Raw genomic sequence first — 16,043 nt, 5'->3', positions numbered from 1 at the left:
CCTCAATTTCTCCAATCCCCCCACACCATACCCTCTTTTCTTTTTTTTAATCAGAGAAGCAAAGGAGATTCTTAACTCAGTGATGAGAAACAACTATTTTTGAACAAGGTCCAATTTAGGAAGCGGGGGGCGGGTGGCTTTACTTAACCTCCATGGTGGGAGGATATCTTATATACCTATATTTTTGATCATTCTGACTTTACTGAAGAACGTCAGTGAGAAAACAATTATGAAAATATCATATTTTAAATACTAGAAAAAGTGTTACAAATACAAAAGCAGACTGTATTTAGATTTGCGGAGAGCATATTCTAGGTGAAGCTATATCTCAGTTTGGGTGATTAAAGGGGTGATAACAGGGATAGTGAGCAACATTTTAAAAACATCATCATAAAGGCCATTTTTTTATTCTTTCATATTTTACATCACTTCTATTATCTATTTTAGTCTCCTCTGAACAAACCATGTGAGGTACTGTCAACTATGATACGCTTTTTGAAACTTGACCAAAGACCTATGTAGTCCAATTTAGTCCACCCAAAGCAAACTTTATTGTCTGCCAAGCACAGTGCTTAGAGGTTTTAGAAAGCAGTAACTGCCATACAGCCTCTTGCTAACTTGGGCCTTCCTCTATTAAGGTGGGAAGAATGTCTTCCAAGATCGACTGGACTTGGAGAAAGCCAGGACATCCAGAGGCACTAGAAGAGATTCTATAGCTCTGCTCAGTTAGTTCCTAGAGCCCAAAGGTCTTAGCTGATCCCTCCATTATTGTACATGTATGTATGTATGTATGTATGTATGTGCGTGTACACACCTGCGCACATGTGTGCAATGTACTGGAGTGGGAGTTTTTTTTTTTTTAAAGACTCAGCCCATATTGTTTGCCTAGTGGCTTTCTCCCCCAACATCTTTGATTGGTAAAACTTAAAAGGCTTGAAATAATTAGATCTTAGGCCTTCCAAATACTAAAATTCACCCCCTTTCACTGGAGCTCCTCACTATCCTAAGCAAAAGTGCAAAATATGTTTTTATTACTTTTATGATTCCCTTTTGTTAAAGCTTTTCCCTCTTGCTGGCACCTTCTCTCATTCCTATGCAAACTACTCTTTTATTCATTAATCGATCCTGCCAGGCCAAATCAGAACAATGTTATAGCAGGTGTTTGCATCTGTCTTTCACATCCAGAACTCCCTTTTCTATCGGCAGAAAACCTAGCATCTACCCTACAATTCATCCTGCAATTTATCCATCAAAAAAAAGAAGAATCCTTTACTCACAATTGTTGATTCTCTTATCAACCACATTTGAATGGTAATGGATTTCTGTTTAATGTGTATCAGTATTTGCATCTTATAATAATGAGCTATGACTGAGAAGCAGTATAACACAGTTAAACAGGTACCTTCTAGAGCCAGATGGCCTGGGTTTGAATTCTGACTCTTTCATTTGCTAGCTGCATTATCTTTATGGGGTAAAAATATTAGCTGCCTGATAAAGTTCCTTTGAAGAGTAACTGACTTAAAATATGTAAAACACTAATAGGACCTAAGCAATCGGTAAATGTTAACAATTTTATTATGCCTTTTACCCATTACTGTAGAAAAAAAAGTCCAGTCTTCTATTAAAATTTTCATGAAATAAGCATGACAAAATATTTTTATAGGTAGGCAGCCAAAGAAATTATATTACTGGGGTATGATAAAGAAATTTAATCGTAGGAGACTAGACACAAGGCTGAAAAGTGCCAACTCTCAGGGCAGTGTGGTGTCAGTGAAGAATCTAGTTGCTAGGTGAATGCTGAAGGCCTTTTTCTGATAATGCCTATTAGTACAAGCAGGTGTGCTGCTGGGATACATCACAGTATATTCTTCGTGTGGCCCCAGGGGAGGGTTCTAAATATTTCAGTGCCAGAAAACATACACTAAAATAGGCACCTTAAAACCAATCTTTTTTGCTTTGTCTATTAATTACATCATGCCTAAAATATGTACTTACTGCTATGTATCAAAATTACCTCTTACTATAGTGTTTTTATTTTCTCCCTAATTTCTTTAACCATGGTCTTTAATCTATTGTGCTGCATTTCATTCATAGTCATCTCAATTTTTTTTTTAAAATAGTGGACATAAATACATGCATATAGGCCCAAGGGGCACTCTCCTTGTACTCAGACTTCTCTTACATCTATTCCAGACTGCCAAATGAGTATTTTGCGTTTCACCCCGAACACCTGGCATTACTTTAATATTTAGTATTTTAAGAGTTCTGGGGCTCTTCCTCCTTCCTGGATTTGTAGCTACCCAGATACTGGTCTACCATTTTAGCCCTAGTGCCCACACTCAAGGACAGGAGGCTCAGCCCAATCTTGAAAAGAAAGGAAGATTTTTAAAGCCATCTGATCTGAATGTGGGTTGCTCTCAGTGCCAGACCTTGCTCATTGTTTGTTATCACCCCTCTAATCACTCCAACCTGGGATCTAGCTTCACTTAGAATATGTCTCCACAAATCTAATCTGCTTTTGTAGCTGTGACACTGTTTTTCAACTATTTATTTAAGTATGTGATATCATTTCGTGAGATTAATGCTTGATTTGATTTCTTAATATATAAGAAACTGATATTCTCCCAAAATGCATCCTTTTCACCAAGAAGTTTTGCTGTATAAATAAAACAATGCTCATTTGGAATCTTTACCAATTCTTTCCAATCAAAACATGCTTGTCCTGCCAGGGCGAAGGGTCAATTATCATCATTTTTGTTTAATGAGGAGAAAGCAAAGGACATTCCAAGGAAAATGAGACTGAAGTTGGATGTTAGGTCAGCATCTGTCTCACTCTTGCTGAAAACCTAGAGGTCTATACAGGTCCACTTTACACTGAATGAAAATTTTCTTCTTTTCCCAGTGTAGACTGACTAGTCAGTTTTGCTGGACATAGAAGGAGCCAGCTTCAAGTGTACTGAGTTGTACAGTAGCGTACACACACAGACAGGCACTTTTCTAGGGCTTATGATCTTGGCTGCAGATACAAAGAGCAGAATTTAATTTCCTTAGAGTGGCTTTCTCTCCCTAACAAGTAAGAGGGTGCTATTCCCACTTATCCTTTCTCCTGAATTCTCTTTTCTTATAGCCAAGAAGCAGGTGAGATGGTCCACTGATTTGTTTGTAGGTGTAATGCAGTGAGAAGGGAAAGTGAAGCTTCCTCTCAAAACATGAAAAGGAGTCCTGTTTCCAAGAACCATCTGAGTTCAAAATTAGACACAAATTAACTTCGGAATACTCATGAAACAATTGATCTCAAGTTCCTTTATGTTCTAAAATTCTGACATACTTAATGTGAACTGTAAAATATTTTATTAAAGGAGTCACAGGAGGTCAAAATAAAAAACTTATTGCAATGTAAACAGTCATTTCTTTAAGAAGAAAAGTTTGGATCCTGAATTTGATCAAGTTTTAAACTCCAAAAGGAATTAAAGAATTATAAAATCTGAATTGAGATACCCAAAGTAAATTTGTTATAACAGTAGGTAAAATGGAGGCAGCATTTTCTATATGTGTCGCACAATTAATCAGTGTGTAGAATTAGCCTAAATGAGAAAGTTTGAGTATCTTGGATCATCAAAAACTATTTGCTTCCAAGATGCTTCCAACCTGGTAAGACTACCCCAATGTGCTGTGATTAAATAAGTTCCCCAAAATACCAATATGAGTGACTATGGAAAACTAGTACTGAAAGGGACAGGAAGGAACAAGGTTTATCTCACATCCATACCAAAACTGGTATCATTCCACTCCCAACTCCCTTTTGGTGGAAACTTTTTCCCTAAAACGACGTTTTGGTGAATAACAGAGCTAATTTTTAATTTCTAACTTGGATCCACAGAGTGAGTCTCTCAATTTCATTTTATACACCAATAATTTTATTATATTTGATTCTGTGTACAATTTTGAGTCCTACCTTGTCTGAAAAATATCACAATGTATATATTTTTATCTTCAATTATCCATTCACTCATTCATTTATGTATTCAGCAAATATTTAATTACATACTTAACCACATGCTAGGTTCTATGCCAGTATCCAAAATATATTAAGGAACTCATAAAACTCAATAGCAAATAATGATAATCCTAGGCAGTGAAATTAAAAGAAAAAAATGCCCCTGCTCTCAATGAGCATTATGCCTAATGAGGCAAAAGGGCAAACAATCAAAACTGAAAGTGGTCTATGCCACATCAAGGGTGTGCACATGATACAAGAGAGCTTGAGGTAAACAGTGCCAAGGGCTTATAGGGGTCAGGAAAAGGCTCCTAAAGATGTCCCAGACATGGAGAACAAGTTATATTTTAATAAGTGAAGAAGTAAAGGGCTATGTGGAAGCATGGAGGCATGTGGAAACAGGTGTAAGTCAGAGAGATGCAAGAAGCTTGTTACTGTAGCTGAAAATGTGAAGAGTTACAGAAATTGAGGGGGAGGGGAATATGTTGAAACTGTAGAGGCTGTATGGTGAATGAGATGGAGCTTCTGTTCCTGAGGGCCTTACAGTCAAGAGTAGGAACCAGACCCTCCAACAGTTCATTTCAATAAGGCTGGTGTCATAGCAGAAGAACATGCATGAAACCGTGGATGGATTGGCACAAAGGAGAGCCTAAACATTATACAAAAGTGTTAAAATTTTATCTTACAGGCAACAGAGAGTCTTTGAAAAATTCTAGATGGGTAATAATCACAATAGTGGCAGTGTGGATATGGCCTGGAAGGCACGAAGAGCAGAGAGAACAATAAAAATGTTTTTGCCAAAGCCCAAGCAAGCAATGTGATGGGCCTGAACTAGGCTACCCTATCTGTGGCAACTTTACAATGTCTTTTTCTAGCCAGGCAAGTCAGGATTCTTTTAAATCTATCATTAAAAGAGTAAAAGGAAAAACACAGAGTAATATTTTCTGAAATTTCTTATATTTAATGGCTTGGAAAGAAGCTATGTCAAAAAATTTCTTTAAATCCTTCTTTGAAAACCAATCTCAATAACATGAGTTAAAATTTTATTAGATAACCTTAAAGCCCATAATAGGCATACAGGTAAGCAAATTGTGGAGTATCAATTTCATGAAAAATTAATATACATTGGAAATGAAAATAAGAGACTATATAAAAATCTAAGAAACTTAAAATATAAGTAGAAAAGCAGAACAAATTACATGTATAGTATATTATATAGTATAGTACATAGAATTTACATGCTGACAGACTAAAAGATACATAATTTTATTCCATTTTTTACAATAGAATAAAATGAAATGGAAAAAAAAAAAAAACAACATAAAATTCATGTTTATTGTACTCAATGGGCCTGACCCAAATGGGTTACACCTAATTTCTTGGTTCTTGGTTTCCTAGAATAGTTTTTACAAATGGTCCTGTTGTCCAGCTATACTGTTCTCAATATACAAAAAAATCAGATACTTTGGCTTGAGAAATTCTTGTGAACAGCTATCTCCTTCCTGATACAAAGGCAAATTCAATAAGTTAAAGGGATTCGAAGTCAAAGAATACAGAGAAAACATATGACAATAATTTTTGCATGTATGTTTCTCTTGAATGCTTCAGAAGAGTTTCTGGAAGATGATTCTGACACCTAAGGGCCTTTAAAAAACCATTTAAAAACAATTCAATCAGTCAACAAACAGGCCATTTATTGAGTATCTCTATAAGCCATGCACTTTAAAGATACAAAGAGAAAATAAAACAAAGTCCCCTGCCCTCAAGGAACTCACAGTCTAAAGGAGAAAGAATGGTTACAAATAATTGCAAGCTGTATGGTGAGTCCACTAATAGAGGTATGATATACAAGATACTCAGATACAAAGAAGAGACAGAATGAGAAAGGTCAAGATAAGCTTCATAAGGGAGCTTAGGTCTTAAATGAGCTATGGGAAGGGAAAGAAGACTTAAATAGCACATGCAAGGAATTGTGAAATGTGAAACAAAGCAAATGTGTATAATTTTTAGTTGCTCCCTATGGTACAGAGTGAGAGGAAAAGCAACAGGAAATGAAGTTAGCAGAATAGTCAGGGAACAAATCACAAATCAAACTGAAGAATTCAGCTTTTACTGAAGTCTGTCAAATCTAACCTGACATCAACTACAACATGCACCATTACTTTATACAGAGTAAGAAAGAAAGAAAAAAAGCTTTATCAGGGGTCTATCAAGAAGTCTGATAGAATACTCCTACAACAATGTCAGTGTAAGGTAAAGATATAAACTGGCCATGCCAAAAGGAAAAGCAAGTAAGTTTATATTTCTCAACTTGCCCTTAGGTGGAAGGGAGAGTAAAAATCTCCCTCTGAGAACTAAATTCCAAGCAGGTCTGCAGTCTGAACTAAAGCTACCACTGTGGTCCAAAAACAAATAAACAAAACAAAACAAGCAAAGAACTTAAAATGGTCTCAGGTTGGTAGTGTCCCCAGATGCCTGGCAGAAACAAATGTAAATTCTCTTTAGAGTAACCAGACTTCATTCCAGGACAATAGCAATTTAAGATGCAATCTCATTTCAAAGATGACAAATGAAAAAAATGTGCATCTCAGAATTGATTAAAAAACCAGATCTTACAGTGAGTCCTAAATCTGGAGATGTTTCAGAATTACTTGGGGAACTTTTAAAAAATACTCATTACCAGGCTGCATACCAGAGATTCTCAGATAGGCAGGCCTGAAGCAGAGACCTGGAATCTCTTCTTTTAACAAGCTACCCAAGGTAGGTTTTATGAAAAAAATGTGCATCTCAGAATTGATTAAAAAACCAGATCTTACAGTGAGTCCTAAATCTGGAGATGTTTCAGAATTACTTGGGGAACTTTTAAAAAATACTCATTACCAGGCTGCATACCAGAGATTCTCAGATAGGCAGGCCTGAAGCAGAGACCTGGAATCTCTTCTTTTAACAAGCTACCCAAGGTAGGTTTTTTTTGGTTTTTTTTTTTTTTTTAAACACTACCCACTACCAGACCAGATACCAAGCCACTAGCATCTCTCTGCAGAATTAGCTAAAAACTTCTCCTGTGGACAATAAATAACAGAATTTTAAGCCAGAGCATAATTTAATCAGACTGACACTTCAAGAAGACCACTCTCCTACCAGTGGACTTTGTGGAAAGATTAGAAGAGGGCAAAAACAGGAGATGGGGGATAATAAATATAATAGTTAGGAAATTACTAAAATAGTTTTAAGGCAAGAGATGGTGATCATTTAAAAAGTAACAATGGGAAGAAAAAAAAAAAAAGAGAGTACCAAAGAAGTGAAATTAGAATTTTATAAACTAGATGAAGGTAGGATCTAATTCTAAAAATTTTCAGACAACTCACACTTAATTGGCGTTACAGCCACTGGGCCTTTAAAAGTAAATCTTATTTGGGTATGGTAATCCAGCAACTTTTAGCTGTATAATAAAGTATAAGTGTTATACAAAATTCTAAACTATAAACATCAAATGATCCAAATGCAACTAACATTCAAAATGATCTCTAAGTTCAAATGTAAGCACAAAGGGATTTTATTCTTTAAGGTTGTACATTTTCTATTAATCAGGGTATATGAATTTAAAATTAAAATCTCTTTGGGCAAAAGAGAGAAAGGATTTTTGCTGGTTGATAAATTTAAATTACAAACAGAAAACAATGAATTAACAAACTTACGCTGAATATGAATGAACTGTTTTGGCTGTTTAAACTCTCCTTTGTACAAGCGATTGTAATAGTTGACGTTGCTCTCTGCCTCAGGAACTGGAATGACCATGCTCTCTTTCTTTTCTCTAAACACTTGCTGTGCTGAAATAGCTCGTTGTAAATGATGTTCCTGGAAAATGTAAAGTAGGCAACATAAGTTGTTTTAATAATGTTAATTCAATGCATAATTATATTTAAATTTTACTTTGTTTAATAATTGCAAGGTGCTTTAAGAATCAATTACAAGTAGTTTCTTTGCCACAGACCTATAGAAAACATTGCCATAGCTCCCCTTTGATACTTATTTATACTGATATCACCTTAATTTGAATTTTAATAAATAGGAATTTTTAAAGATTAAACATATACATATTCACAAACTAGAATTTAACATCTTAATTACAAGAAGATTGATCCCTTGTTTGCTAAAGTAATTGAGGTATGCCACCAATACTAGATTACAAACAAAATGCAAATGACAAGAAAACAATTTTTATCACAGATTTAAAGTATCTTCTGCATTTATATACCTAAAACTTTGACAGTAAAAATTTCTGGATAATTCAAAGATAAAATGTTGTTCAACAGACTATATTACTATCATGGCAGGAGATATTTTTAAACAAAGTTAAACAAAACGTTCCTATAAAATAAACGCAGATTCTAATAACTTTTCATTACCTCCACCACTTAATGCATACTTTCTCTCTTGACCCACTATGGACGATTCCCAACAAACCAGCTTGACCTTGTAGAAGGAAAATTAGATCATGTTATTCTCCAGTAGATCCCCTTCACATTTAGATTAGTTAAAAAAATCACTCAATGACTTATAAGGCCTTATATCTATCTTCATGACCTTATTATCTCTTAACTCTTTCTTCTCATTCTTCATTCTAGCTACACTGCCTCTCTTTAAGGTTCCTAAATATCCAGTGGATTGCTTTGGAAAGTCCTTCAAGTCTCATCTGGAGGGGCCTTCTGTGATTTCTTCATCTAAAAGAGAACAGCTCTGCCACAGCGCATAAATTAAGAATTATTTATCAGTAGTCATTCTTTCAACACCTTACAGAGCACCTATCAGACACCAGTCCTGTCACTGAGAATTATAAGAGTGAGTGACAAAGACTCTACCATTAAGGAAGTTAGCTAATAGAAGAGAGATAGATATCTAAGTATGCAACCATGTATGAGCTTGACAAGCATGTCTCTTCTCCAACCACTTGTCTTGATAGCAAAAGATAAACAAAAAAAGTAAAATCTAAACTAAGACTTTTAGGATCAATGGAGATTTCGTAAGGCAAAAGAAGAAACAAGCCAAGTAGAGAAAACAGAATATCCAAAATGGACAAAAGCCCGGAGACATCCAATAAAAGGGAAGGAGCTAAGGAAAAGGACAGGAGGCTGGGTGCTGGCTTACAGCTGAGAGTTTCTCCAGTTTCAGTGCCAGGTAGAAATATGGTTTTCATAAGCTAGAATACCAACTTGGAGCACTAAATACATGTCCTCATACATATATTATCATCAATCTAGTTAGGATCTTTTAGTAGTAAAAACTTCTGAGTTAACTAAGAAATTGTGAAGATCTCTCTCTCACACACACACACCCATCAAAAAACTAAGAAACCAGGCCTTGCCTGAATGAGCAACTTCTAGCATTATATAAGCCTATATTTTCCTATTACTTTGCTGATACTGCACCCCTCTTGGTCAAAGAAAGTGATGCAATATGCAATGCCACCTTGTAGTCATATAACATTTTACAGTTCTCAAAGTACATCCACAACCACATACTTATTAGCCCCTCACGATCTTGGGGCATAAGGAGAGATATTATCCCATTACATAAATGAAATTCAAGAAACAAGTGATTTGCTTTTAGTTGTGATAAAATATATAAGTCAAATTTCAGGACTCTGACTCAAATGTTGACTATTCCATCCTTAGTAGAGAAAAAAACCATGTTCTTGTATTGCTGATAATGCACAGACATGGGTGACAAGAGGAAACTGAGCTAACTGGCAACATATTTTTGATCTGAAGAGATTCTTTTGATATATATTGAACTTTCTAAATAAAACATTTTAAACATTATCCAATTATTGAAATACATCTTTAATAGATGAAGATTTAATATTTTAATTTTACAAATGAGAAAACTTAAAAACAGATCATAGATGACTCTCTTATTAACACAGCTAGCAGATGACAGAGGTGCAGCCAGATATTAAGGACCATGACACATCTCCCATTTTAATTTACAGACCAAATTTAGCTCTAAAAGTAAATTCTCAGCTATCATTTCCTTCCCCAGATTATCAGTCTGTCATCCCCCAACCTTCCCTCCCAAAAAGGTATGGCCTCTAGACACCTATGTTTCATACAATAACCATAACTACCAGTGGCAAACACACAAAATCCTAGAAGTAGGTACCAAAGTTGTGATTTGTTTTACTGGGGAAAGAGACTGACAGGAATGATGTTGATTCTTTGTTATATGCGGCATTATACATTGTTGAGATCACGTGGTTTTAAAAAAATAATTATATATCAAGCACTATTTGATGTCCTTTCCTTTAAAAAAGCATTCATTCCTTTGATCCACCAACTCTACTTATGAAATTCATCAAAAGGCAACATAAATGGGCAACAGTAACTAAATAAAAATGCTCATCATGGCATTGTTTATAATACCAAAAAAAGTCTAATGGCAATAGGGAATTAGTTATGTAAATTATTTTATATACATAAAATGGAACTCTTAGGTAGTAGTAAAAAAGAACACAATGTAGATCTCTACTAACTTGAAAAGACATTAAGATATTAAGTTAAAAAGCAGGTTTTAAAGTAATATGTATAACTATAAATGAGTATGAATGTAGAAAACAGAGCCTGGAAGAATACAGAAAAGGAAATATCACAAAATGCTAACCGTTCAAGTAGCCTTTATTTTTTGGTATGACCTTTTATATTTACTGAATTTTCTGTAGTACATCCGTATTCTTTTGTTAAGTTTTTGAAAAAAGTTTATAAGTTTTGCATTTTAAATGAAGAAACTCTCCATCAAAATACACGGAATCACTTCTTATGGTTACACTGACATTCTGAAATATCCTTTTGAAACCTATATTATACCTAAACGTTTTTTGAGTTTTCCTGGAGATATTATACATTCTCTGTATCTTATATTTTTCCTAGTACATGTGAAATTAACACAAGCCATTAAAAGCTATCTAAAGGAAGCTAAATAATTCATGACTTTAGACATATATAATAAGTACCAAGTACAATACTGCAAGGTAGAAATTTTTTCTTCTTCTTTTAGAGATGAGTGAACTAAGGCTCTATGGCCACATGGGTAGATATTTATATGTTTCTTTGTCATCTTGCCAAGCTCATGTCCCAACTTACTGGGTTTCAGAATCTATCAATTGAGTCAGGCTGCATACAAAGTCAAAGATTATTCATTAGTATTTTAAAAATTCATATGCAAAACTCCCAATTAAAGATAAAAGACTCAATGCCTCCATTTATCTACTCTACCTCCCTATAACAGAAACTTACTAGCACAGGATTAAGGAACTTATAAAGCCACAATGACAAGGAGAATGAGAGATGAGCCATCAGCACAAAACAGAGTGTAACAAAATTCTGGGAGATGAAAACTGAGAGAAGTTTCGAATCGTTGCAGAAAAAGAAAAGATAAAAACTGAGTTCATCTGTCCCTCAGAAAACCAAATGATGAGGATTTTGAAACGCTAGCTAGAAACGAGAATGAGATAAGCCCTTCAACTGCTTACTCCTCAAAAGCAGATCATTCTACACAGACAGAAGAGGGCGCCATTGAAATTGGAATGTTGTGAACCACCCAAATCTACAAAAATGAGAAGAAAACTCAGTAAGTCTATTGTTATTATCAAAAATCATAAAACAAAATTCAACTATACTTCTAATGATAACCTCCACTCTTGGGGGTGGAGGGACAAAAGGAAACTTTAAGAAAACTGCTCTAAACTTAATTAAATATGCCGCAAATAAAGACATAGAGATATAAAAAATCACCTTGAATGAGAAACTCAAAAGCTAAGATCAGAGACAGATGTAAAAAACTCATAATAAATGGAAAGAGTTGACTGAACTCAGGAAAGAAAAAGGCAGTATATCAGAGATGAAGACTAAAATTAGTAAAAGCCCAATACAAAATATACTCCAACAAAAACATAAATGTATTGCATAAAGACTGTTAAATAACCAAGAGAATAAAAATGAGGTTAAGAAAAAAATGAATAACAAAGAATATAGTAGGATGTAAAACAGTGAAAGAAAAAACGACATTCATAAAATTGGAGTCCTTGAAAGAGAAAAACAAAACAGTGCAACAGAACTAATACTTAAAACAATACCCCCCCCACACACACACCCTGCAACTGTCTGAAAATAAAAGATATAAATCTACATATCAAAAAAAGCCCACCAAGGAGCAAGACAGTGGATGACAACCTGTACCACCACAGACATAAACTGATATTGCTTGGTGCACTCTAGAGAAACACCCTGCTCAAGGCTTCCATTAGGATGAAGAGAGGAACGTGCATCCAACATTCCAGCTTTTGGGGAGCAGCCCAAGGGACTAACGTCTATCTCACCTAACTCAGAGGGCTGACTAAACCAGCATTCTTTGGATGTTTGGGGGCTGTGGAGAACAAAAGATTGCTGAAAGGCCTGTTATAGCATCAGAGAACTTGCAGTACCACAGACAGACACCAGAGAGAGCAAAAGGTTACAAGCTCCTGATAAAGAACTAACAAACTTCTCTAACTGGGAAATTACATGCACATGGCCAGAGAAGATGCTTCTCCAGAAAAAAGTTTTGGGCTTCCAGACTTCCTATCTGGGCTGATTGGTAAAGGTCTTCCCCTGTATAAATCCAATTCATAAAGACTGGGAGAGGTGACTGTTTTTTCAAATACACAATTTTCGGCAACAAATAAGGCACGTGAAGAAATTGGCTCAGAGGAACAAAATAAATCTCTAGGACTTGACCCTAAAGAAATGGAGATCTGTGAATTATCTGACAACAAGGTTTAGAATAATCTTAGTAAACCTCAATGCTCTACAAAAGAACACAAATAGACAACTAAACACATTCTTCTCAAATTCAGACAGAACATTCCTTAGACACAAAACAAATTTTACAAAATTTAAGATTGAAATCATACTAAGTATCTTTTACAAGCACAATGGAACGAAACTAGAAATCAACAACAAAAGGAAAACCGGAAAATTTACAAATACATGAAAATTGAACAACACACTTTTGAACAATCAATGAGTCAAAAAAGAAATCACAAGGAAATTCAGAAAATATTGAGACAAATGAAAACAAAACTACAACATAAAAACTTAAGGGATGCAGCAAAAGCAATACTAAGAGGGAAGTTCATAGCAGTAAATTCCTACCTACATTGAAAAAATCTCAAATCAATAAACTAACTTTACACCTCAAAGAACTAGAAAAAGAACAAACAAAACCCCAAATTGAAAAAAGGAAGGAAACAATAAATATTATTGCAGAAATAAGTGAAATAGAAAATAAAAACATAGGGGAAAAAATCAATGGAACTAAGTTGTTTTGAAAAGATGGACAAAATTGACAAAGCCTTAGCTACACAAACTAAGAAAGAGAAAATTCAAATACCAAAAATCAGAAATGAAAGAGGATACATTAAAACTGATGCCACAGAAATAAAAACTCATGAGACTACTACAATTATGCACCAAGTGAATAATCTAGAAGATAAATTTCTAGAAACATACACCCTGCCTTTCAAGACTAAATCATGAAAAAATGAAAAAACTGAACATACCTATAACTAGTAAGGATATTGACTCAGTAATCAAATACTTCCTAACAAAGAAAAGCTCACCACCAGATGGCTTCAAAGAAGAATTCTACCAACATTTAAAGAATTAACATCAATCCTTCTTAAACTCTCCAAAAAAACTGAAGAGAAGGGAAAAGTTCCAAACTCATTTTATAAGGCCTGTATTACTCGATACCAAAAGCAAACAAAAACACTACAAGGGAGGAGGGGGATGGAATGGGTGATGGTGGTCAAAGGCAAAAACTTCCAGTTACGAGATTAATAAAATTCTGGGGATGTAATGTACAGCATGGTAACCATACATCATGACCAAGTGAGATTTACTTCTAGAATGCAAGAACGTTCAAGATACAAAAATTGAACACTATAATATGCCATAATAAAAAAATGGAGAAAATGGCATGATCATTTCAATTAATGTACTGACAAAATTCACATTCTTTCATGATATTAAAAACCACTCAACAAACTAGGAATAGAAGGAAATTACCTCAATATAATAAAGGCCATATATGAAAAGCCCACAGCTAAAAATCTCAATAATGAAAAACAAAGCTTTTCTTTTGAGATCAGGAATAAGGCAAAGACGCTTGCTTTTACCACTTCTCTTCAACATGGTCCCAGAAGTCCTAATGAGAGCAATCACCAAAAGAAAAAAAAAGAAAAAAAGGCATCCAAATTGAAAAGGAAGAAATAAAATTTATTCTGTCAACAGATGACATGATCTTTTATGTACAGAACCCTACAGATTTCACAAAAAAAAAAAAACCCTGTCAGAACTAGTAAACAAATTCAACAAAGTTGTAGGATAGATCACACAAAAATCAATTGTTTCCATATACTAACAATGAACAATCTGTGAAGGAAATTAAGAAAACCATCCCATTTCAACAGTGTCAAAAAGAAAAAATACTCAGAAATAAACTTAACCAAGGAGGTGAAAGACCTGGATATCGGAAACCACAAAACACTGCTGAAAGAAATTAAATAAGACATAAGTAAAAGGAGAGACGCCCTGTTTTCATGAATTAGAAGACTTAAACAGAACTACCATTTGATCCAACAATCCCACTTCTGGGTATATATACAAAAGAATTGAAAACAGGACTTTGAAGAGATATTTTTGTATACCCATGTTCATATTGCAGTTATTCACAACAGTAGAGTGGTAAAAGCAATCTAAGTGTTTATTGACAGACGAATGGATAAAACATAGTACATACATGTAATGGAATATTATTTAGCCTTAAAAAGAATGGGAAGTCTGACATGTGCTACAACATGAATGAAACTTGATGACATGTTGGTGAAATGAGACAGTCACAAAAAGACCAGTAATACATCACTTCATTTATATGAGACCTAAAGTGATCAAATTCTTAGAAATCGGAAGTAAAATGTTGGTTGCCAACGTCTGAGGGGAGGAGGAAAAGGGAAGCTGTTGTTCAGTGGGTATAGTTCCAGCTTTCCAAGATGAAAAAAATGCTAGATATGTGCTGCATAGCACCACATATACTTAACACTACTGTACTGTACACTTAAATATGGTTAAGATGGTAAATTTTAGGTTATGTGGTTTTTTATAACAATATGAAAAGCTTACCAAGGGCCTGGCAAAAGTAACCCAGAGCAACCTACTCTGATATATATTTGAATAAAACTAATTAAAATAACTTAAAAGGCCAAAAGAATCAGACTTCAAAAGCAACACGCAATGCAAAGCATCAATGAAGCAGCATTTCAGAAACCTCGGTGAACAAAAAGTGTGAACCAAGAACTTTACATCCAGCTAAGTTGTCCTTCAAGCAGCAAGCATCAAGAAAGAACTTAGGGAATTCTGTAGACTTTTGAGGACTCTACTAGAATAGCACTGTTCAAAAGAAATATAATACAAGCCACAAATGTGAGCTATATATTTATGTAATAGCCCCACTTAAAGTAAAAAGAAATTAATTTTAACATTTTATTTACATATGTGTATGTATACAATGTACATATCTAAAACATTATTTCAACATGTAATCAATATAAAAACGTATGGGAATATTTTACATTTTTTCTTCTATAACAAGTCTACCAAATTTAGTGGGTTTTTTTTACATGGATAGAACATCTCAATTCACACTAGCCATATTTCAAGTGCTCCACAGCCTCAAATGATAGTGGCTACACATTGGATAGTGTAGTCCATCTTCATATCGGCTTCATTCAACCAAGAAATGATTAGCTGGAAAATTTTAGCAAAACTGTACTTCAAAGATGGGGAAAAGGCTGGAAGACTAATGTACAAAAATATGCACACTAAAGTAGAAATAATACAACTGAAAACGGGAGACTGAAAAAAATATAAACATTTTCAAACACCAAATCTAATCTTTCTAGATTAAGAGAGCAAAAAAAATTAAACATAACCAATTAACAAATTTTAAAAAT

At 34.5% G+C, this 16,043-nt stretch overlaps 1 protein-coding gene across 2 annotated transcripts in view; it reads right to left on the bottom strand.

Annotated features, from left to right (window-relative positions):
* Positions 1–16,043, bottom strand: part of EPC2 (enhancer of polycomb homolog 2) — a 105,826-nt gene that overhangs the window by 59,989 nt on the left and 29,794 nt on the right. For both annotated transcript variants that reach the window (XM_006921054.3, XM_006921055.3), the window contains exon 2: positions 7,696–7,855. In XM_006921054.3, the coding sequence (XP_006921116.1) occupies positions 7,696–7,855 (160 nt within the window). The remainder of the gene's footprint in view (positions 1–7,695; positions 7,856–16,043) is intronic.

The sequence above is a fragment of the Pteropus alecto genome, unplaced genomic scaffold (assembly GCF_000325575.1).
Source record: "Pteropus alecto unplaced genomic scaffold, ASM32557v1 scaffold3, whole genome shotgun sequence".
Lineage (NCBI taxonomy): Eukaryota > Metazoa > Chordata > Mammalia > Chiroptera > Pteropodidae > Pteropus > Pteropus alecto.
Note: the sequence above shows the minus strand (reverse complement) of the source record. Positions and strands in the feature narration are given on the sequence as shown.